This window comes from Neophocaena asiaeorientalis, unplaced genomic scaffold (genome assembly GCF_003031525.2).
Source record: "Neophocaena asiaeorientalis asiaeorientalis breed wild unplaced genomic scaffold, Neophocaena_asiaeorientalis_V1.1 scaffold597, whole genome shotgun sequence".
Classification (NCBI taxonomy): domain Eukaryota; kingdom Metazoa; phylum Chordata; class Mammalia; order Artiodactyla; family Phocoenidae; genus Neophocaena; species Neophocaena asiaeorientalis.
In genome coordinates this window covers 1,606,959-1,629,122 of record NW_020172664.1, presented here as the reverse complement: position 1 = coordinate 1,629,122, position 22,164 = coordinate 1,606,959, and the positions used below count along the sequence as shown (strand labels likewise).

Genomic DNA, 22,164 nt, shown 5'->3' with positions numbered 1-22,164 from the left:
GCCTGAGAGCTTTCCACCCCACCTGGCTGTCACTTAAGAAACTACAACGTATCTTGGGACTTACCTGGTGGCACGGTGGTTAAGAATCCGCCTGCCAATGCAGGGGACACGGGTTCCAGCCCTGGTCTGGGAAGATCTCACATGCCACAGAGCAACTAAGCCCATGCGCCACAACTACTAAGCCTGTGCTCTAAAGCCCGTGAGCCACAACTACTGAAGCCCACGCACCTAGACCCCGTGATCCGCAACAAGAGAAGCCACTGCGATGAGAAGCCCGCGCACTACAACGAATAGTACCCCCCGCTCGCCGCAACTAGAGAAAAGCCGCACGCAGCAACGAAGACCCAACGCAGCCAAAAATAAATAAATTTTTTAAAAAAAGAAAGAAACTACGATATCTAGGTTCCCGTGGCCTAAGTGTGGCCCAGAAGCGCAGTTCCCAGAGCCGACTATGGCACAGGCCCATGATTCATTATTTCCTGGGTCCAGAACCCACACCTAAGCTGGTCGAGTCACCCCAAGCACTGCCGAAACGCCCAGAGTACCCTTACGGAAGCCAGCGGTCACTGCGTGCGAGCCGGGCCAGGGCGCGCGGGCTGCCGGGATTTGTAGGCTGACTGGGTCGGGCGTTTGCGCAACATCCTCGAGACCCTGCCCGACGCTGCGCCACGTAGACAGGGGGAAGCGCGCCCTGAGCCTGCAGCAGTTACTGCAAAACTGATCTTGTTTTCTTTCTTGGAGTCATTTGGGGATGACGATTTCTCATCAGTTAAAGGATAAATTCCTAGTCCTAAAGTAACATTCAGTGTCCTTTTCATCACGATTTCGTACCCGTGGTAGCCTTAACACTTCCTAATTATTCTTCAAAACTAGTCTGGACGTTTCCTCCAAGAAAGGGGCTTCCTTTGGACCTCTCTCTTCTGTGCTTCCACAGCATTCTCTTACAATTCTCTAATAACAATTACAATCACGGCCAGCCTTCCTGAGCGCTTCCATGTTCTAGTCTAAGCTATTTACCCGCACCACCTCATTAATTCTCACACAGCTCTCTGAGACGGTTGCTATTATTCCCATTTTGAAGACGAGAAAATTTTGGTTTAGAGACGCGATATAATTGACCAAATTGAGCAAGTTTAAATGTGACACTACCAAGTCCGGCGTCTCTCCCACTGGACTACGAGTTCCAGGAGGGCACGGTCGGATCTGCTATTTACTTTCCAGCGGGCCACGCCCCGGGAGCGGGATCTGGTGTCTACACCGCGTCCCATGGTGCCTTGCGCGCCTGCGCTGCAATTGGCCCGGAGACTCGGTTCCTTTTTCAAATTGAGGCGCCGAGTCGTTGCTTGGTTTCCTGGGCTTCGGGCGGATACTAGGTTGGTGATTCGAAGGCTCGGGCGGGTGGAGGACAGACGCCGGGGCCAGTCACAGCCCCTGGTGGAGAGCGATTTCCCCGGCCACGCCAGCACCCGACAGGGGAGGAGGGCACCCGGGTCCGCGCCGGCCGCCGAGCCGCTCCGCGCCCCACGGCGCCCGAGTCCGCGACCAGGCCTTGATTTTTCGGCGGGGACCGTCATGGCGTCTCAGCCGAATTCATCTGCGAAGAAGAAAGATGAGAAGGGGAAGAACATCCAAGTGGTGGTGAGATGCAGGTAGGCCGAGCTTGGCAGGATTCCGAGCCCCGGGCTTTGCTGCAGGGCTCCTTCCTGCGCGGTCCGAGGAGAGAGGGCTTTTGTTTGCAATTTCTGAAGGGACCAGACCTTCCTGTTTCATAGTTATCTGCGTTCTGTTTGATAAAATGACACCAGGTTGCTGTGAGGAGTAAATTAGTATTTTTTTCTTTATTTTTCAGAAGAAAGGAATTTATATCTGAGTTTATAGTTTAAACTGCTATTGAGAAGGAGAATTTGGTCGCCGTTCTTTAGTGAAATGTGTTCTTTTCTAAAAAAACTACTGTCGACAAAGATTTAGGTGTCACTCCTTGCAGTTGGTCCGTTTGGAGATGACTGCACACCTACTTTACAGATGTTTTAGCACTTATGTTGGGATTATCATCCTCTCCATCACCTCTAAAAACGTAATCGGTCCCCTCTTCTCTTTATTCTAGATGCAGTATTTCCTTAATCCCTACTAAGCAAGTAAACATCACTGTATTTAAAATTTAAAAATTAAGTTGTAGAGTGAGTTTATGTTTTTAAGATCAAGGAGAAAACTTAAGTTCTGCTACATTTCCCAGTGGTTTCCATATCACTTCCCAATTTTAAAATGAGCTAGGAGAGGAAGGACATACTTGAAGATACTTGCGGCCCTCCATAGTTTACTGGTATTTGTGTGTTTTGTATGTCTGTTTTTGCTGCTGTTGTTTTAAAAACTACCAACTATCAGAAACTTTTCTGTAAATCCAAACGTATTCTAAAATTAAAAGGTTATTTAAAAAGTGTATTAACAAACTTTCTTAGGTTATTGCCTACACAGCTTTGGTGACTTGAGTTGTAGATATCAAAAGTAATAGCTAACTTTCTAAAGTAGAAGACATTTGGTGGTAACCTTAAGTCTAGCCAATTACATTCTAGCTGCACTCTAGGGCTTCTGCTAATAGTTACTTGTTTTGAAGATTAGAAAAACAGCCTATATTCAAATGCAAAGTTTTAGATGATTTTGATCGTTTAGTAAAGTCAAGTGGTATTACCTTTTCTGTGTGGCTTCATTTTCTTTAATTTCATTTTTTTTGTTAGTTACAGAATATGTCAGACCTATAAAAAGTTATAGAGAACAATGAAACAGACATCTGCGTATCCATCACCCAGATTAGAAACAGAACAATCATTACATCTAGAGTCCCAGCATATCCCTCCGCATCCCTTTTCTCTACCCCAAGAGATAAACATTATCCTGAACTTCATGTTTATTATCTCCATACATTTCAAGGCTTAACTTAAAAGAGATTTCTTTTACTTTATCACTAATGAAAAGTGCTTAGGTTGTGTCTAATGTTTACAATAACTTCAGTATAAAGAGATGTTTTTCTTTTCAAGTTAGCCTTTTCTTTTTCAAATAGCCTTCCTAATGGAAACATGTCCTTAAACTTTACTAAATAAACAACTTATGAGGCCCTCGGAGGTTGTCAAATCTTTTCTGTAAAGGGCCCAGATAGTAAATATTTTAGGCTTTGCAGGCCACATGTGGTTTCTGTCACATACTCTTCTCTGATTTTTTCCCCCGTTTTTTTTTTATTTTAATTTATTAAATTTATTTATTTTTGGCTGCGTTGGGTCTTTGCTACTGCGCCCACAGGCTTTCCCTAGTTGCAGTGAGCGGGGGCTACACTTCATTGCGGTGTGCGGGCTTCTCATTGCGGTGGCTTCTCTTGTGGAGCACGGACTGTAGGCATGCAGGCTTCAGTAGTTGTGGCTCACGGGCTCCAGAGTGCAGGCTCAGTAGTTGTGGTGCACGGGCTTAGTTGCTCCGTGTCATGTGGGATCTTCCTGGACCAGGGTTCGAACCTGTGTCTCTTGCATTGGGAGGCAGATTCTTAACCACTGTGCCACCAGGGAAGCCTTTTTCCCCCAGTTTTAAACTTTTAATTGGCACAGTTTATTGTAGCCTAAGAGATCAGCAAAATTTGAAGAGAGATGACTTCATTACTTGGTTACAATGAATACAATCTTTACGATGTTCTTTACTTGTACAACAACTCTATGAATACTTATGGAATGAATTAATGGATTTAGCAATTCATTCAAAAAGTCTGCTGGACACGACTTTTTTTTTTTAAATCCTCAGTCTTTGTTTACCATTTTGGTTGTTTGAATTTTAATATACCGTATTGAGGCTAACTAAAATTGATGGGTTTGCTAGTGTCATCAGCAGAAACCTTGCAATATCTAATTAAAGGAGTCTGGATAGGAAAATAGTTGCTTAGCAGCACTCTTTATTGCAGTGCAAACAGTCCCTTAAGCTTCTCTGGGAGCTTTGATAACTCTTAGGAATGTGTGATTTGTGTGAATTTCTACTACTCTGCCCTGACAGCTTGAATGGTATTCATTTGGTAACTTAATCACACATCCAGGCAAGAGATTAGACCAATTGGAAAAGCTTTAACCATATGAGAGGAATTCATTCCACTTGATACTTTTGTCCTACCTCAGTACAAGTTGGTTTTGACCTAATTTTGTTGAACTTTTAATAATACTGCATACTGTGACTTATGTGCATTGTGTAGGTTTCAGTACATTTGACAAATGACAGCATGACCAGATATTACTTGGAAGTTACTGAGTTAAATTTCCCAGGATCACAAATTTGGTCTTCTGACCGGTCAAACATGCTAGGGGGTGGGGCATGCCAGAGGACATTGAGGTATCCTTCTTAAAATAAATAGCAACTTGGTTCGTCTAGTAATGAGGGGAAAGATAATTTCCTATCTGGTGTTTCCTGTCACAGTATGTGATAATGAATGGGAAAAATGAACTCAGGTCAAGAGTACACCTTTCCCTTTGGCCCAGATGTGCGTTAAGTATATCAATATCTTATGGATGCTATTCTGTGGACTATGGTTCTTTTTAGCTTTCCCATCATTCCCCTTAGGATGACATTTATTAAGCAGTGTAGTATAACAGATATTTGCATGCCTACTGTGTGCTAAGCATAGTAGTAGACACTGGGGAAACAATAGATTAAACAGGATTTCTTTCCCTACACTGTGAGGTTGGTACTATTACCAACCTTAATTTTCAAGTGAGAAGACAGGCACAAAGGGCTACATTGCCCAAGCAGACTGGATGGAGAGTCCTCACTCTACTGAAATGCCTAAGGAGGCATTTATTATCTTAGATTACTTCACAGGGAGTCTTTCCCATCACCCATGCCTCTCCCCTATCCCACCCTGTCCCAATTAAGGCCACATTAAACTTTTGCTGTATGTCCCTACCTTTTACGTACCCTTTCTAAACATCACCTCTCTTATAATCACTTGTTTTATGTCACTGTTCCCCACTAGACCTCACAGTGCTGTGAGGACAAACAGTTAATACATGTGAAGCACTTGGAACAGTGAGTACCTGGCACCTAGTAAGCACTCAACGTATTAGTCATTATTTCAATCTGTTTTTTATTTTGTGCCATTTATCCACTGGCAGGTTAATATTTTGAACGCAAATCTGGTATGTTATTTCTACTACATCATAACCTAACTTGACTGGATTCTAAGAACAGTGGAAATAGAATTCTAAAAAATAAGTTTGGCATTTTTTACAAGTTAATTGTTAGCATCTACTCCAAGAAACTGTCAAAATTGTACATGTCTTTCAAAACTTTTTAAAAAACTAATTTTATTTCTGGGAATTGAAACCCTTAAAATTCTGCTGTCTGCCTTAGCAGTGTCATTTACTCCTCATTTAATCTCTATCACCAACAGTGTAGTTAAAGCTTCACATTGTTCTTGTCTGAGGTATTAACAAAAATGTCATCAATAACCAGATAACTAAGAGTTCTTGAATAACCTTCTGTGTTTCTTTTTACAGACCATTTAATTTGGCAGAGCGGAAAGTTAATGCCCATTCTGTAGTAGAATGTGATCACATACGGAAAGAAGTTAGTGTACGAACTGGAGGATTGGCCGACAAAAGTTCAAGGAAAACATATACTTTTGATATGGTACTTACTTCCTAAAATGCTTCTACTTCTTTATTATTCACTAATGTAAAGTTATCCTAGTACACATATTTTCTGTAGGTTCTAGTGTATAGTTACAAATTTCAGTTTATCCTTTAAGTTGTCAAATGGTTTCTAGTGGGCTGAATAAGTTAATATATTAAAAACAAAATTATTAAAGTAATTCTGAAGTGTTTTTTTTTTTAAGAAATGCCTTTTTTTTTTGGATAGGTTTTTGGAGCATCTACTAAACAAATTGACGTTTATCGAAGTGTCGTTTGTCCAATTCTGGATGAAGTTATTATGGGCTATAACTGCACTATTTTTGCGTGAGTGAAACACTATTTTTCAAATTGATGAAAAGGTTTAGATGCATGTATTCGTTCTTTTGTTTAACACTTTTGTTAATTTTCACAGATATGGCCAAACTGGCACTGGAAAAACCTTTACAATGGAAGGTGAAAGGTCACCTAATGAAGAATATACTTGGGAGGAGGTATTTATTGTTTATAACAGACTTCTGTCTCTAAAGTGGCTGAAGTATATCCAAATAAAACTTGGTTGAAGGCCTGTCTTGAAATGGAAAAGATCAGAGTACCCATGTCAAACATGAATTTAGGATAAACTACTACTACAGTAAAATTAAAGTATGTGGTATGGCTTTTGTTTAAGAAACATACATTCTTATTGGGAGAGAGAGGAGCAATACATATGGCACAGTTAAGTGATAAGAGAACAGTCTGTTTCGGAGAGAAGAGTTGGAGCAGACTATTGTGGGAAAGTGGAATGTGAGTAGGGCTTGAAGGGGAAAACCTTGCAGTACGGGAGTTAGTATCATAAAGTTAGTCAAAATTAGAGAATATACTGTTAGATGAACCACTTCTGATTAAAATGATGGTGTTATGTTCTCATGAGAAAATTTGGAAAGGATTATTGAAATTGGCTTTATAAGTAGCTTGGTTCAATTGGTTTCTGTGTAATGCTCAGGCATAAAGTGGCTGACAGGAATGACAGATTTGTGGAAGGTGTAAGGAAGAATAATTACTATTAAACAGACTGTTGTAAATGGCTTGGCTTCTCCAACAGGTTAGTTTTGTTTTTAAACCTGTTTTGACATACTTATGTTTAAATATACTATAAAGGAGGCCCTTGTTATATGTGTTTTAACTATTGCAGTAACTGGCATTCTTTAAAGTCTTTATTAATGTTACAATTTCAGGATCCTTTGGCTGGTATAATTCCACGTACTCTTCATCAGATTTTTGAGAAACTTACTGATAATGGTACTGAATTTTCAGTCAAAGTGTCACTGTTGGAAATCTATAATGAAGAGCTTTTTGATCTCCTTAATCCATCTTCTGACGTTTCTGAGAGACTACAGATGTTTGATGATCCCCGTAACAAGGTAACTTCAGTTTTTGAGAATGAAATGACTCCAAATGTTAATGTGTGATACTTTGGGAAGTCTATATATATATATATTTTAAAACCAATCTAATGGATGCTTTTTTGATATTTTGTCAGAGGGGAGTGATAATCAAAGGTTTAGAAGAAATTACAGTACACAACAAGGATGAAGTCTATCAAATTTTGGAGAAGGGGGCAGCAAAAAGGACAACTGCAGCAACTTTGATGAATGCCTACTCTAGGTGAGAAAGCCATTGTTTCCCCCACCGCTCCATTTCCTTTTTAAGAAGAATTATGAACTTGGGGAATCACAGTGGGGTGAGTTAAGGTATGTGAGTCACACGTCTAGATTGTATGCTAGATTGCATGCCTTAGTAATTGGCTTGAGATTTATAGGGAGAGCACCAATGTTGGGAGAATGTTGAAAGGAGAACAAAGACAAGTTGAACTTGAGCAGAAGTATTAAGTCTTTTAAAGGAGAAGATTTCTTTTCCCAAATGAAATTATACATGGGAGCCCAGATTAAAATGTGGCTGCTGTAGTTGATTTGGCAGTAGGATGCTCAGAGGCTGACCTCCTCAGCCTTAGGAAGGTTTGCCCTGAGCACTTTTCTGGAGCTTCTCAGTATACTGAGAACACAGTTTGAAAACCCCTGATTTGAGTAAGGATTAGAGGAAAATCAAATGACTTTATTTTATTTTTTTCCAGCTTTATTGAGGTATAAATGACACATTTTTTATATATTTAGGTTGTGCAACGTGATTTTTTTTTTTTTTTCCAAATGGCTTCATTTTAATGTAGGAAGACAAATGGTCACTAACACTGGCTTTTAAGAGGAGAAAGGGGCATATTTGATAGTACCCCTTATAGGATGCATCCCAAACTCTCCAAATGCAGTTCACTAAGTCAGAGGTGATTTTTTTTCTGCTAGTCTTTGAAGGAAACATCAGAATGTAATTGAAAGAGCTATGGATTAGGAGTTAGATATTTGTGTTTAGTTCCAGTTCTGCAGTTAACTAAATATGTTACTTCAGGTAGTTAAACTTATCTGAATATCATTTTCCCTGAGCTACAAAATGACTTAGGGCTCTCGTTTCTTTGCTCTCTTATAGTTGGACATTTCTACAATATGCTATAACGATTATAATTGCAACTCTGTAAAAATATGTATGCATTTAAAGAAAGAAGAAAAATAGCATAAGATGAAAGTAATTAAGATCATGGAATTATGTGTGCTATTACAATTTTAATTAAATTTTCCTATAATAGCTTTCCATTTAAAAACTTAAGTTATAAACCAATCATAGAATGAAATTTCCATTTTCATTAAATGATTGGTTTATAACTTTATTTAGAATTTGGAGGAATGAACTTAACAAAATTTCTTTTCTCTAAATACTTTTCTCTGAAATATAAAATTCCTATTATTCTGTAAATTCGAATAATTAAGGATTCCCTTTTTCGTACATAGACTGGAATAAAGATCTCTTCTTATGAATGTATGTGATAAAGAGAAGGAAAACATAATTCACTTTTCCAAAATCAGAGTTGACTTTTGTGTTTAATTGCATTAATTCCATAATCTTCAATTAGGAATGGGTAAATTATGGTAGGAGAACATGAGATGCATATTATAATTCAAATCTATAGTTTATATTTTTCCATGTGCCCTTCCTCTTTTCTGTTATATAAAATAATCAAATAATTTTGTAAAAATGATACTTATTGTAAAATTTTCCAAGTAACGTGAAAAGTACAAATGAGGAAATTAAAAATTACCATAGCCAAATGTCATTGATGCAGAAAGGAATGACGTCTTTGGTTGTCTATATGATTTTGATATCTCTCAGATAAAAGTTGAATGTCAATATACAGCATAAGACAGACTTTGGAAAACTTTATAGACTAGCAGTGATTATCTTGTAGTGTTTTGGTAAATACTGTTTACTAATTTCTGCTGTTCAGTGGAAGGAGCTACCTATCTCTGATGACATTCTCAAAGCAGAGCAATGTACTTTTAGAACAATTGGCTTTGAAGGGGAGTAATCAGATGGCTTGCCTGGTGCTGTTTGAATTTATGGTAATGACATATTTCAAGTGGTTCTTTTTTTAAAAAAAAAGTTTATTTTTGGCTGCGTTGGGTCTTCATTGCTGTGCGTGGGCTTTTCTCTAGTTGCGGCGGGGGCTACTCTTCGTTGCGGTCTGCGGGCTTCTCATTGCAGCGGCTTCTCTTATTGCGGAGCACAGGCTCTAGGCGCGCAGGCTCAGTAGTTGTGGCTCTCGGGCTCTAGAGCGCAGGCTCAGTAGTTGTGGTGCACGGGCTTAGTTGCTCTGCAGCATGTGGAATTTTCCTGGACCAGGGCTCAAACCCGTGTCCCCTGCATTGGCAGGTGGATTCTTAACCACTGCGCCACCATGGAAGCCCCTCAAGTGGTTCTTATAAATAGAAAGATCGATTGCAATCCTTCCCTTTTGGGATCTCCCCTGCGGGGGGCAGGTAGAAGAAAACAAAAACCTAGCATTCTATTCATCCACTGTCTTCCAAAATCTTATTGGTATCTTCTCTGTTACTATCTTTTTCTACCCTGGTGGATTTAGATCTTTCTTTGCTGTTTTCAATATTTTATAGAAAGCAAATAATGTTTTGTATAATGACTGGGCAACTTGGTCTTTTTTTCTAGTCGTTCCCACTCAGTTTTCTCTGTTACCATACATATGAAAGAAACTACAACTGATGGAGAGGAGCTTGTTAAAATTGGAAAGTTGAACTTGGTAAGCATCAACCTTAATAACCACTGTTTCATTCTTTCTGGGTTTTTTTTTCTAGTTTTATTGAGGCATAATTGCCAAATAAAATTAAGTATTTAAAATGTACAGCGTGGCAGGATATCCTTTCTCATGGCTGAATAATATTCAAGTGTGTATCACATCACATCTTCTTTATCTGTTCATTCATCAATGGTTACTAAGGCTGTTTCATACCTTGGTTATTGTGAATAATGCAATGAACGTGGGAGTGCTGATATTTCTTTGAGATCGTGATTTCATTTCCTTTGGATACATACCCAGAGGTGGGATTGCTAGGTCAGATGGTAGTTCTAGTCCAATGTTTCATTCTTTATCACCTCATAAAGCGGCTTGAAGGTTTGTATTTATAGACAATATTTTTTTAGTCACTGGGTTTTTAGGTTTGTAGTGGATTGTTAATTATAGAAAAATTACTGGCTATTTAATATATTTATGTACAATATGAGAATGAAAGTCTTCTATTCCAAATCCAATAGACTGAGAACTTACTTTTATTTTTTAAATTTAAGGTTGATCTTGCAGGAAGTGAAAACATTGGACGTTCTGGAGCAGTTGACAAGAGAGCTCGGGAAGCTGGAAATATCAATCAATCCCTGTTGACTTTGGGAAGGGTTATTACTGCTCTTGTAGAAAGAACACCTCATGTTCCTTATCGAGAATCTAAACTAACTAGAATCCTCCAGGACTCTCTTGGGGGACGTACAAGAACATCTATAATTGCAACAGTTTCTCCTGCATCTCTCAATCTTGAGGTAAGCTCTTTGAAAGGTATCCGGAAGTGTAGTAGCTATAATTCTTATTTAATATCACATAATTTTAAAGTTCATCAATTGGCTTCATTCATTCTATGCTACAGTAAAAAGAATCTGAGCATTGCATGTGGACATGTAGAGGAGGACACCACTGGAAAAATTGTCTTTCTCCTTTCTGGCAATTTTTAATCTTAAAAAACTGCTTACTGGGACTTCCTGGGCATGGTGGTTAAGAATCCGCCTGCCAATGCAGGGGGCATGGGTTCGAGCCCTGGTCTGGGAAGATCCCATATGTCGCGGACCAACTAAGCCTATGTGCCACAACTACTGAGCCTGTGCTCTACAGCCTGTGAGCCACAACTACTGAGCCTGCGTGCCACAACTAATGAAGCCTGCGCACCCTAGAGCCCGTGCCCCGCAACAAGGGAAGGCACCGCAATGAGAAGCTCACACGCTGCAACGAACAGTAACCCCCGCTTGCCGCAACTAGAGAAAGCCCGCGCACAGCAACGAAGACCCAATGCAGCCAAAAATTTAAAAAAATAAAATAAAATAAATAGTTACTTAAGGGGGGTGGGTGGGATGAATTGGGATTGACATATATACACTACTGTGTATAAAATAGATAACTAATGAGAACTACTGTAAGGCACAGGGAACTCCACTCAGTGCTCTCTGGTGACCTAAATGGGAAGGAAATCCAAAAAAGAGGGGATATATGTATACATATAGCTGATTCACTTTGCTGTACAGCAGAAACTAACACAACTTTGTAAAGCAATTATACCCCAATTTAAAAAAAAACCACACTAGTTACTTAATTGCATTTTTCCACACAGTCTTCAAAGAAAATTGCTGTGGTCATTAGCAGTGGATGGTCTAATTGAGGACTTAGAAGTGGGTTAAGTGAATGCTGCTGTTTTAGAGGCTGCTTAGAGAGCACTGAAGATGGGGTTGGATGTGTGGGAACAGGTAGGAAAACCAAGAAAAACAACAAAGATGGTAACATCTTATATTGGGTTATGTGCTTTAAATGGAATCAGGAAAAGCTTTTATAAGGTCTCTAACTCCCCTTTCATTTAAAAAAATATCTTTATTGGGATATAATTCACATACCATAAAATTCACCCATTAAAAGTATATAATTCAGTGATTTTACTGTATTCACAGAGCTGTGCAACTATCACCAAAATCTAAGTCTAAACATTTTTTTTTAATTAATGTTATTTATTTAGTTTTGGCTGCGTTGGGTCTTTGCTGCACGCGGGCTTTCTCTAGTTGCGGTGAGCCAGGAGTCCTCTTTGTTGCGGTGCGTGGGCTTCTCATTGCGGTGGCTTCTCTTGTTGAAAATTAGTGTTTTCAGTAATTGGCCTTTTCTTTTCATCACAGGAAACTCTGAGTACATTGGAATATGCTCACAGAGCAAAGAACATACTCAATAAGCCTGAAGTTAACCAGAAACTCACCAAAAAAGCTCTGATTAAGGTATTTGTGAATTTTTGTGGAGTAATGTAATCTTGTTTGACAAATGTGAAAATGAGGAGCTGAAATAGATAATTGTTAAAAAAATTTATTAAATTGCCTATGGTAAGGCTTTTCATCTAATGATTTGAACTAAATACCCTATGTGTTAAAATGTTTTTTCTAATGCTAATATGTTGACTTTACCAGCTCTATCAAGTCAGCAAAATTTAAGTATATAATGGTGCTTCAAGGAAGTTTTAATTAGCAGTTCCCTAATGAATAATGATATTGAGCATCTTCACATGTTTATTATGCATTTGTATATCTTTTATGTGAAATGTCTACTAAATCCTTTGCCCAATTTTTAATTGGGTTGTCTTTTTATTAAGTTGTAAAGAGTTGTTCATATCTTCTTGATACAAACCCTTTATAAGATTTGTAAATATTTCCTCCCAGTCTGGCTTGTCTTTTCCTTTTCTTGGTAATAGTTTTTTTTTTTTTTTTTAATTGAAGATTTTATTGAGGTAACTGTAGATTCACATGCAGTTGGAAGAAATAATACAGAGAGATCCTTTGTACATTTTATCAAACAATATAGTAAAAAATCACCATAGGGATATTGACATTAATAACAACTCACTGATCTTATTATCCAATTTTCCTTGTATTCACGTGTGTGTGTTTAGTTAATGCTATACAATTTTGTCACGTGTAGGTTCATGGAGCCACCACCACAGTCAAGATACTGAACAGTTCTGTCATAATAAGGATTCCTCATTGCCCTTTTATAATCTTTTCCTTCCCACTTTCACCTCCCGTCCCTAATCTCTGCTATCCACTATCTGTACTCTATTTCTAAACCTTTGCCATTTCAAAAGTGTTATTGAATGGAATCGTATAGTATGCAAACTTTTGGGATTGCCTTTTTTTCACTCAGCATAATTCCCTGGAGGTTCACCTGGCTTGTGCATATCAATAGATTTTTCTTTTTAGTGCTGAGGAATATTCCATGGTATGTGTATACCATACATACAGTTGTCAGATTCACCTGTTGAAAGACATATGGGCTGATTTCAATTTTTCACAATTATAAATAAAACTGCTTTGAACATTTGTTTACAGTAATTTGTGTACACATAAATTTTCATTTTTCTGGGATGATTGCCCAAGAGTATAATTGTTGTGTTGTATGGTAATTGAATGATAAGTTTTTAAGGAACTGCCAAGCTGTTTTCCAGAGCGGCTATACCATTTTACATTCCCACTAGCAATGTATGAGTCATCTAGTTTCTCCACATCCTTACCAGCATTTGGTGTTGTAACTATTTTTTATTTTAATCATTCTGATGCGTATGATAGGTAATAAATAATATCTCACTGTGGTTTTAACTTACATTTCTGTACTGGCTAATGATGTTGAACGTCTTTTCATGTCCTTATTTGCTGTTTGTTACCCTCTTTGGTAAAATGTCTGTTCATGTTTTTAGGCCCATTTTCTAATTGGATTATTTGTTGTTGTGGTGGTTTGAAAGTTTTTAATATATTCTACATACTAGTCCTTTGTCACAAACGTGGTTTGCAATTATTATCCCCCAGGCTGTACTTGTCTTCTCATCCTCTTCTTATGGGCTTTTGCAGAGCATGTGTTTATAATTTCGATGTGGTCTAATTTGTCAATTTTTTTCTTTTATGCATTGTGTTTTTGGTGTCAATTGCAAGAACTCTTTGCCTACCTCTAGATCCTGAAGATTTTTTCCTTTTTTTTTTTTTAAATGAAGGTTTTGTATTTCTACATCTCACATTTAATTTCATGATCCATTTTGAGTTGATTTTTGTATAAGGCGTAAGACTTAGATCAAGGTACATTTTTTTCACCTGTGGGGTGTCTGGATGGCTTTAGCATTCTTTGTTGAAAAAGCTATGTTTTCTCCATTAAACTGATTTTGCACCATTGTGAAAAATCAGTTGGCTATATTTGTGTGGGCACATGTCTGGGCTTTCTATTCTGTTCCATTGATTTATGTCTGTCCCTCCACTAATATACAGTTTTAATTACTGTAGCTTTTTAAAAAAAAATTTTATTGGAGTATAGTTGATTTTACAATGTTGTGTTAATTTCAGGTGTACAGCAGTGTAATACCTCTTGGAATCAGTTTAAAGGAAGTTTATTTGAGAAAACCTCTTTTTTCATAAAGAGCCTCAAAATTGTCAGGACCTGAGGAAAACTACAGTGATTTTATATTCATTGTTATAAAAATGCCAGGCTCTTTTATAAGCATTAATTTTATTTAGACACTTGAAATTTTGAACCCTAATGTTTTTATTAAATCTAAAATATTTAACAGTAATTCTTTAAGATGATAAAATATTCGGTCATTTTAAAAATTTCAATTGTTTCAGTGTATATTTTTAATAGTTTGTTTTAGGATCTAATTAAGGTTTACCCTTTGCAACTTTTTGATCTATCTTTAGGTTTCAATACATTGGTTCTTCTTCCATCTACTTTCCCTCATATAATGTATTTGTGGAAGTATCTGTATTGTCCTGTAGAAGTTTCCTGTACTATCTTGACATGTTCTATTCTTCATATTTTCTATAAACTGGTAGTTGGATTTTGAGGCTTGATAGATTCAGGTTTTATTTATTTATATATTTTTGGCCAAACTAGTTCATAGGTGGTGGTATGTTCTCCCACTAGGAAGCACAGAACGTGGTTCTTTCTCTTTTTGAGGGGAATTGATTATATTCAAGTGACTTGATCCATTAGTTCTTTAACGATCGCAAAATGATAATTTTCTAATTCAATTATTCTTTCTTAGTTGATTGCTGGACTACCTCTATAAAGAGGAACTTTCCCTCAGCTACCCAAGGGTATAATTCTTATAGGAAAGGCAGGACAAATGCTTGATTCATTTCCTTTGACAGTTTTGAGAGTAATGAGTTGGTTTCCCAGCTTTCTTAATATCATTATAAACTCATGGACTTAAAATATTTGTGCTTACCAATTGTAGTTATATTAACTACAATTGTAGTTATAATATCCTCACTGATGTTCAAACTGTCCCGCCTTTGGTCAGTGGGTACCTCTTAAGTGGGTTCTTGAGTCCTTTTCACTAGCCTAGGCTTCTTTGGCTTTCTTCCTATTTTGTTTGACAAGATGTTGTAGGTTCATCCTGAATGTTTCTTGCCCCAGTCCTAGAGTCAGACAATTCTCTAAGAAATCCTGGTTCCTTTTAATGTGAGATACTATTTAGAGACCAACCTGGGTACTGGAGGTTGTGTTTTTTCTTCAGAAGCCTGTATTTTTATAATGAGTGCATTTAAAGGAGTTTTGGAAGCTGTTGAAACACTTTATTCTAAACAGATTAATACTGAATGAAAAGTATGGTTGTGACTTTTTATCATACATTTTTATGCTTTAAAAAATATAGGAGGGCTAACTTTGTTTTATTTATTGCATATCTTCCCCAAACTGAAGTGTTACACTGACATGACATTCTTCTTGCATAGGAGTATACAGAAGAGATAGAGCGTCTGAAACGAGATCTTGCTGCAGCCCGTGAAAAAAATGGAGTGTACATTTCTGAAGAAAATTTCAGGTAAGCCCTTGGCTATGGGAATTAATTTCTAAAAGTAAGCATTTTCTGGTAATAGGCTGTTTGAAGTGCCTCCTATAGATGCTTCTTTTCATTTTGACATTAACAAGTAGTTATGAAACAGTTTAAAACTCTTTTTATGTAACTTTATTTTTAGATAATGACAGATTCATATGAAGTTGTAAGAAGAGTACAGAGGTCCTATGTATTTTTCACCCAGTTTCCCACATCTTAAGTAACTGTTTGTACAGTATCAAAACTGGGAAATTGACACTAGTACAATGTGTGTGTATAATTCTACCTCATTTTATCGCATTTGTAGATTTGCTATAGTTCTACAGTTAAGATACAGATTTATCCTATCATTACAAACATCTTGCTCTTGCTACCCCTCTGTAGTCATATTCATTAACCCTTCTTCCCCAATGATCCCTAACCCCTGGCAACCACTAATCTGTTCACTTTTTTTTAAAAATATTTATTTATTTATTTGGCTGCGTCGGGTCTTTGTTGCGGCATGCAGGATCTTAGTTGTGGCACATGGGCTTCTCTCTAGTTGTGGCACACAGGCTCAGTAGTTGTGGCATGCGGGCTTAGTTGCCCCTCAGCATGTGGAATCTTAGTTCCCTGACCAGGGCTTGAACCCGCATCCCCTGCATTGAAAGGCGGATTCTTAACCACTGGACCACCAGGGAAGTCCCTCTGTTCACTTTTTAACCCTGGAGTAGTTTGTTTCAAGGAAAGTTTCTACTGAAGCTTTATGTAGAAACAACAATAATAACAGAGGCAGAAGGCGAGTGGGATGCTAAGGATTATAACTTGAAAATTCCTGAATGCGTTTATCCTTGATACTAAGGAGGGTGACTTTCACAGGGCATTTTTGATAATAACCAAAAGCATTTTAATATAACCTTTTACTCTTTTATAGATGTTATATTACATGATCATTCTAATGGTATATAAATCATTTAATAAACTCATTTTTTCCATTTATTTTCAATTACCATAATGTGCTATATCCTCCTGATTGTTGTTCATATGTTAGTTTTACAAATGCTCAAATTTATATTGTGTGTTGTAGGGTATTAAACAATAATTCTCCTTTCATTCTTCCTATGTGACTTTAGTTTTGTTTGTTCCTTTCATGGCCCATACCCAGTTGGCAAAAACATTTTTACAAAAATCTTTTGTAAATTTGCACTTAATTCTTAAACTTGATATTTTAAAATGTTTTCTTTTTTCTGTTTCTCTGGTTTTCAGATATACTCCTCTACCATACACACTAGTGCTGCATTATTTTCTTTCAAGTGTTCACTTTACAGGTGTCCCTATTTCTATCATTTTAATATTTTTTATATGTTATATCTTATTCAATAAAAACATTTTATATTTTAAGTTTGGTATCAGAATGCTAGAAAACCCAACTTAAACTGACTTAAAACAGCAAGGATATTTAGTCCAGTAACTCAAGGATCCTGTTTCCTCTCCTGAGTGGTAACTTTCTTCTAGGGCTGGCTCTGTTCATCAGGGGAGATGGTCAGCCGCAGAACAGCTACCTTCTCTCATTCATTCTCATGTGGATGAGAAGCTGCCTGTCCTTTAACCATCAAAACTGGCCAGGGGAACATCACTTGTTGATTAGTTTAGTCCTCAGTTATGTCCTTGTATGAACCAATACAAAGGCAAAGGAGTTGAATTTCCCTGATTGTCTTGAGCCAGTCAGGCTTATTCCCTGGATTTAGGGATGGATTAGGCCCCCCACCCACCCCCCATACAGGTTGGCTGCTGTGCAGTCAGGGGAGAGTAATTCCCCAGAGGAAATCTGGATGCTGGAAATAGGTGCTTAGTAGGCAACCAGTGGATATCTACAAGTGGTTTTGTCTCTTGATTTGCTAATATGGTATCTTTTGCCGTTAGTAGTCAAACATTGGACACCGCAGACTTAATTTTCTTATCTTCTGTTCATCTCTTTGATGTAGTTTAGATTAAGAAATAACTTTAGTTTGTCCATCCCATTATTTTAAGGACAGTGTTTACTCATAATAGGCATGAGGCATGGTCTGAAATAAAGTTAATTCTGAAAAAACTCTTAGAATTATTATACCATAAGTCAGAGAAAGATCACAAAAGCTGCAGCCAACATTTAAAGATTTATCCCAAGTTTAATAGACCTTTTAAAACTATATCAAAACTATATCATTCCCTCCAGCCTCTGCCCATTCCAGCTGGCCTGCCATAGCCAGCCAGCACATGCTGTCTGCGCAGGGGATGTGTCTATACAAGGCCATCCATGCCTTTAAGCCTGGGAGAGGTAGTATACTAATTTGAAAAGATATATGTTCCCATATGTTCATTGCAGCACCATTTATAATAGTTAAGATGTGGAACCAACCTAAGTGTCCATTGACAGATGAATAAAGAAGGTGTGATACATAAATAATGAAATACTACACAGCCATGAAAAAGAATGAAATCTTGCCATTAATGTCAGCATGGATAGATCTAGAGGGTATTATGCTAAGTGAAATGAGTCAGAGACAAACAAATTTATGATTTCACTTATATGTTGAACCTAAAAAACCAAACAAATGAACAAACGTGATAAAACAGAAACAGACTCATAGATACAGAGGACAAATTGGTGGTTCCTAGTGAGGAGGGTGGTGAGGGAGTGGGCAAAAGAGGTGAAGGGGATTAAGGGGTACAAAATTCCAGTTATATAAGTCAGTCACAGGGATGTAATGTAAAGCATAGGGAATGTAGTCAATAATATTGTAATTTATATGATGACAGATGGTAACTAGACTTATTGTGGTGACCATTTTGTGATGTATAAAAATATCAAATCACTATGTTGTACACCTGAAACTAATATAATATTGTAAGTCAATAATACTTCAATTAAAAATTATTTATCAAAACTATATAATTCATTAAATAACAATGTTGTATCCCTCTTGTATATTCAGTATAGGAAAAGCATTTCAAATATCCCATTCTACTTTAAAGAGCTATTTCCAATAAAGAACTAATATAGTTATCAAAAGACTGTTAGAATTAACTCTCCTCTTATACTTCAGTTCTGTCTTTTCCTTTAATTAACAATATCTCTAGCTAATAATTTGAGGAAATCTACATTCTTAAAATTCTTTGCCATTTAAGCACAGTTCGGAATAGAAAATGATTGGTAGTTATGAGGGAACTAGAAGAAGGCAAAAGATAGCACTGACTTCTGAAACTTGCTAATGCTCAAAAAATCAGAGAGCCCCGTTAAAGCAGACCAGAATTGTCTGGTCCAAAATGTCAGTAGTGCTAAGGCTGAGGAACTGTGCTTTAGAGAATAATCGTTTATCTCATGAGGACTTTTGTGGTGGTGTGACAGTGGTATGTGACAGTGGGGTGTGTATTGGGGTATGGGTGCTGGGAACAGGGGAGTGTAATTGCTCTATATACATACTTTAGTTTCCCAGGTTTTCGCCCCTTATCTCACCCCTTCCTCCTGTGACACTTGATGCCTTCACATCACAAGCCTCTCCTGGATTCTGTGTGTCTTGTTTATACTTCATATTCCTGATTCCTGATAGACACCTAGCTGTATGTCCCACCTCTACTTTTTTTTATGTGGGTTATAATCTTCTGTCATCTTTGTAGCTTCTCAAATTATATATACACACATGTTTTTTCCCCCTCATAGGTAGGAATTCTCAGTTTCAAAATGGAGAAAACAAGAAAAAGTCTATTTATAAACCAAGGACAAAGAATACATTTGTTTTCTGCACTTAGTATCTATCTCTTGACACTTAGGCATCATTGTCATGATAGTGATAAATGGTAGAGATTATATGTAACTGCCTCAATTGTGTTAGAATAAATTTTATAAGAATTAGGAAAAAATATTAACTGTCAAACTCCTTTTAAATTTTATTTTAGAGCCATGAGTGGAAAACTAACTGTTCAAGAAGAACAAATTGTAGAATTGCTTGAAAAAATTGCTGCTGTTGAGGAAGAGCTAAGTAGGGTAAGCATTCAAAACTGTATTGAATGTCATGCAAAAAGCAAATATTAAAGGACAATTTCAGAAGGTGAGGGACCTGATATTTTTTCTTTAAGATTTTTTTTCTTGCTGACCTTTAAACTAAAAGTAAGTTGTATCACAATATTTTTACTATCATCAGTGATAATGAAGAAACTGACTATTTTGACACTTATATTAATGCAACATTTTAAGAAATTAACTGAATTGTACAATTTAATGTTAAAGCTAAATAGTGAATGCTGAGACATTTTCATCAACATGTTTATCAGCTGAGGAAATGCAGATGTTGGGAGAAACCAGATGTTAAATAACTAAGGTAGAAAGACCTGACCCTTCAGTGCCACCCTCACACTGGCAGTGTTGGAAGGAATCTGAAGAATTAACACCACTCCATTAGACCTATTACTTGTTTTTTGTTTGTTTGTTTGTTGCATGGCTTGTGGGATCTTAGTTCCCTAACCAGGGATCAAACCTGTGCCCCCTGCACTGGAAGCGCAGAGTCCTAACCACTGGACCGCCAGGGAACTACCCTGTTACTTGTTTTTAATGAATTTATAGGAAGAAACCAGATGCCATATAAAATGTTCTAACCTACCTGGTAACTTGTTACGACTTTTACATGGAAATAATTTGTTTGGTTCTTCTAATATTATATTACGAACTAGCCAGGTATCTCAACAACCAGTTCTGCATTTTTTAATTCTTAAAAAAAAAATGTTTAATGTGTTATAGGTTACAGAATTGTTTATGGATAATAAAAATGAACTTGACCAGTGTAAATCTGACCTGCAAAATAAGACACAGGAACTTGAAACCACTCAAAGACATTTACAAGAAACTAAATTACAGCTTGTTGAAGAAGAATATTTCACGTCAGCTTTGGAAAGTACTGAGGAGAAACTTCATGATACTGCCAGCAGGGTTTGTCCTTTGTTTTAATTTGTATTTGCATTAAAGAAATTAAAGAATGGGTAGAAGTAACTCTTAGCTTAAGCGTTAATTGTGAAATTCTATTTATTCACCCCAAATGATACTTCCATCCATTTAAGAAACATTATGTTACTATTTCGTCTAAATTTTCTTCACTAGAGATGCTAATTTAAGAAAAAACTATTCCTAAAGTTTTGAAAATAGAACATGACTTTAATATACTTTGTGGATGTTTAGAATAATGGTGTTGTAATGCTTTACCTGTGGTCATGGTTGAGATTAATCAGTCTTCAAGAATTTAGTATCTTCTAATGAGTATTCAATTTTTTATTAGGTGTACTTTTCCTAGGAATTAGTAACATATAATGGGGGAAATATTTGTGAGGGAGCATAATTACTAAAATAGATTGGCAAAATCAGTTTTCCTTGTCTAGATGGCTAGGGGAGGGGAAATAAACATTCCTAGATAAATTAGCATAAGTTTAAAATTTTCTTCTGATACAATATATAAAATTTACTAGTTCTTATCAGGAAAAATCCTTATGAAGCACAGATATTTTCATTAGACTGCTTTTGTCATATCCATCTTATCAACACTTATTTTTAAAAATCATATATAGTTGCTTAACACAGTTGAAGAAACTACAAAAGATGTATCTGGTCTCCATTCTAAACTGGATCGTAAGAAGGCAGTTGATCAGCACAATGCAGAAGCTCAGGATATTTTTGGCAAAAACCTGAATAGTCTGTTTGATAGTATGGAAGAATTAATTAAGGATGGCAGCACAAAACAAAAGGCCATGCTAGAAGTTCATAAAACCTTGTTTGGTAAGTTCAGGCATTTCTAATTCTAATCTTTGTGTGTTTAGTGTGAGACTAATTTCAAAACTGATAATTAAATATCATAAAAACTCAGGTGACAGTGTCAGTAGTCCCCTCCAATGCACACTGTTTATTCAGACGGGATTAATGCCTTTGAATTAAAACAAATGTTAGTTGAGTTTTTTCTATAAAACTCATTACATACCTTGTTACATATCTTGGGTTTCCTTATTGAAATTTTCAGTGCATAAACATTCTCCAACTTTTTTTTCTTTTGAGAATGTGTATTTTGAATGTTTGCTATGTTGTCAGAATATATGGGTATTATTTTTAACCATAACCATTGTTGTTATCTTCATTTAGGAAAGTAAGTATCCATTCGTTTATTATTAATTATTTTGCATTTATGTATGTATGTATGTATGTATGTATGTATGGCTATGTTGGGTCTTCATTGCTGCGCACGGGCTTTCTCTAGTTGCGGCGAGCCGGGGCTACTCTTCATTGCTGTGTGTGGGCTTCTCATTGCGATGGCTTTTCTTATTGCGGAGCATGGGCTCTAGGCTCCTGGGCTTCAGTAGTTGTGGCACACGGGCTCAGTAGTTGTGGCTCGCGGGCTCAGTAGTTGTGGCTCGCGGGCTCTAGAGTGCAGGCTCAGTAGTTGTGGTGCACAGGCTGAGTTGCTCCCTGGCATGTGGGA

General features: G+C 37.1%; 1 protein-coding gene across 1 annotated transcript in view; it reads left to right on the top strand.

Moving 5' to 3' along the window:
• The first annotated feature begins 1,369 nt into the window (after positions 1 to 1,369).
• KIF11 (kinesin family member 11) overlaps positions 1,370 to 22,164 on the top strand; it is a 47,830-nt gene continuing 27,035 nt past the window's right edge. The window contains exons 1-13 of the mRNA XM_024739569.1: positions 1,370 to 1,649; positions 5,520 to 5,652; positions 5,881 to 5,978; positions 6,067 to 6,145; positions 6,869 to 7,054; positions 7,174 to 7,298; positions 9,738 to 9,828; positions 10,374 to 10,616; positions 12,006 to 12,101; positions 15,591 to 15,679; positions 19,607 to 19,694; positions 20,445 to 20,633; positions 21,263 to 21,470. Coding sequence (XP_024595337.1) covers positions 1,573 to 1,649; positions 5,520 to 5,652; positions 5,881 to 5,978; positions 6,067 to 6,145; positions 6,869 to 7,054; positions 7,174 to 7,298; positions 9,738 to 9,828; positions 10,374 to 10,616; positions 12,006 to 12,101; positions 15,591 to 15,679; positions 19,607 to 19,694; positions 20,445 to 20,633; positions 21,263 to 21,470 — 1,702 coding nt within the window. The 5' untranslated portion in view covers positions 1,370 to 1,572. The remainder of the gene's footprint in view (positions 1,650 to 5,519; positions 5,653 to 5,880; positions 5,979 to 6,066; positions 6,146 to 6,868; positions 7,055 to 7,173; positions 7,299 to 9,737; positions 9,829 to 10,373; positions 10,617 to 12,005; positions 12,102 to 15,590; positions 15,680 to 19,606; positions 19,695 to 20,444; positions 20,634 to 21,262; positions 21,471 to 22,164) is intronic.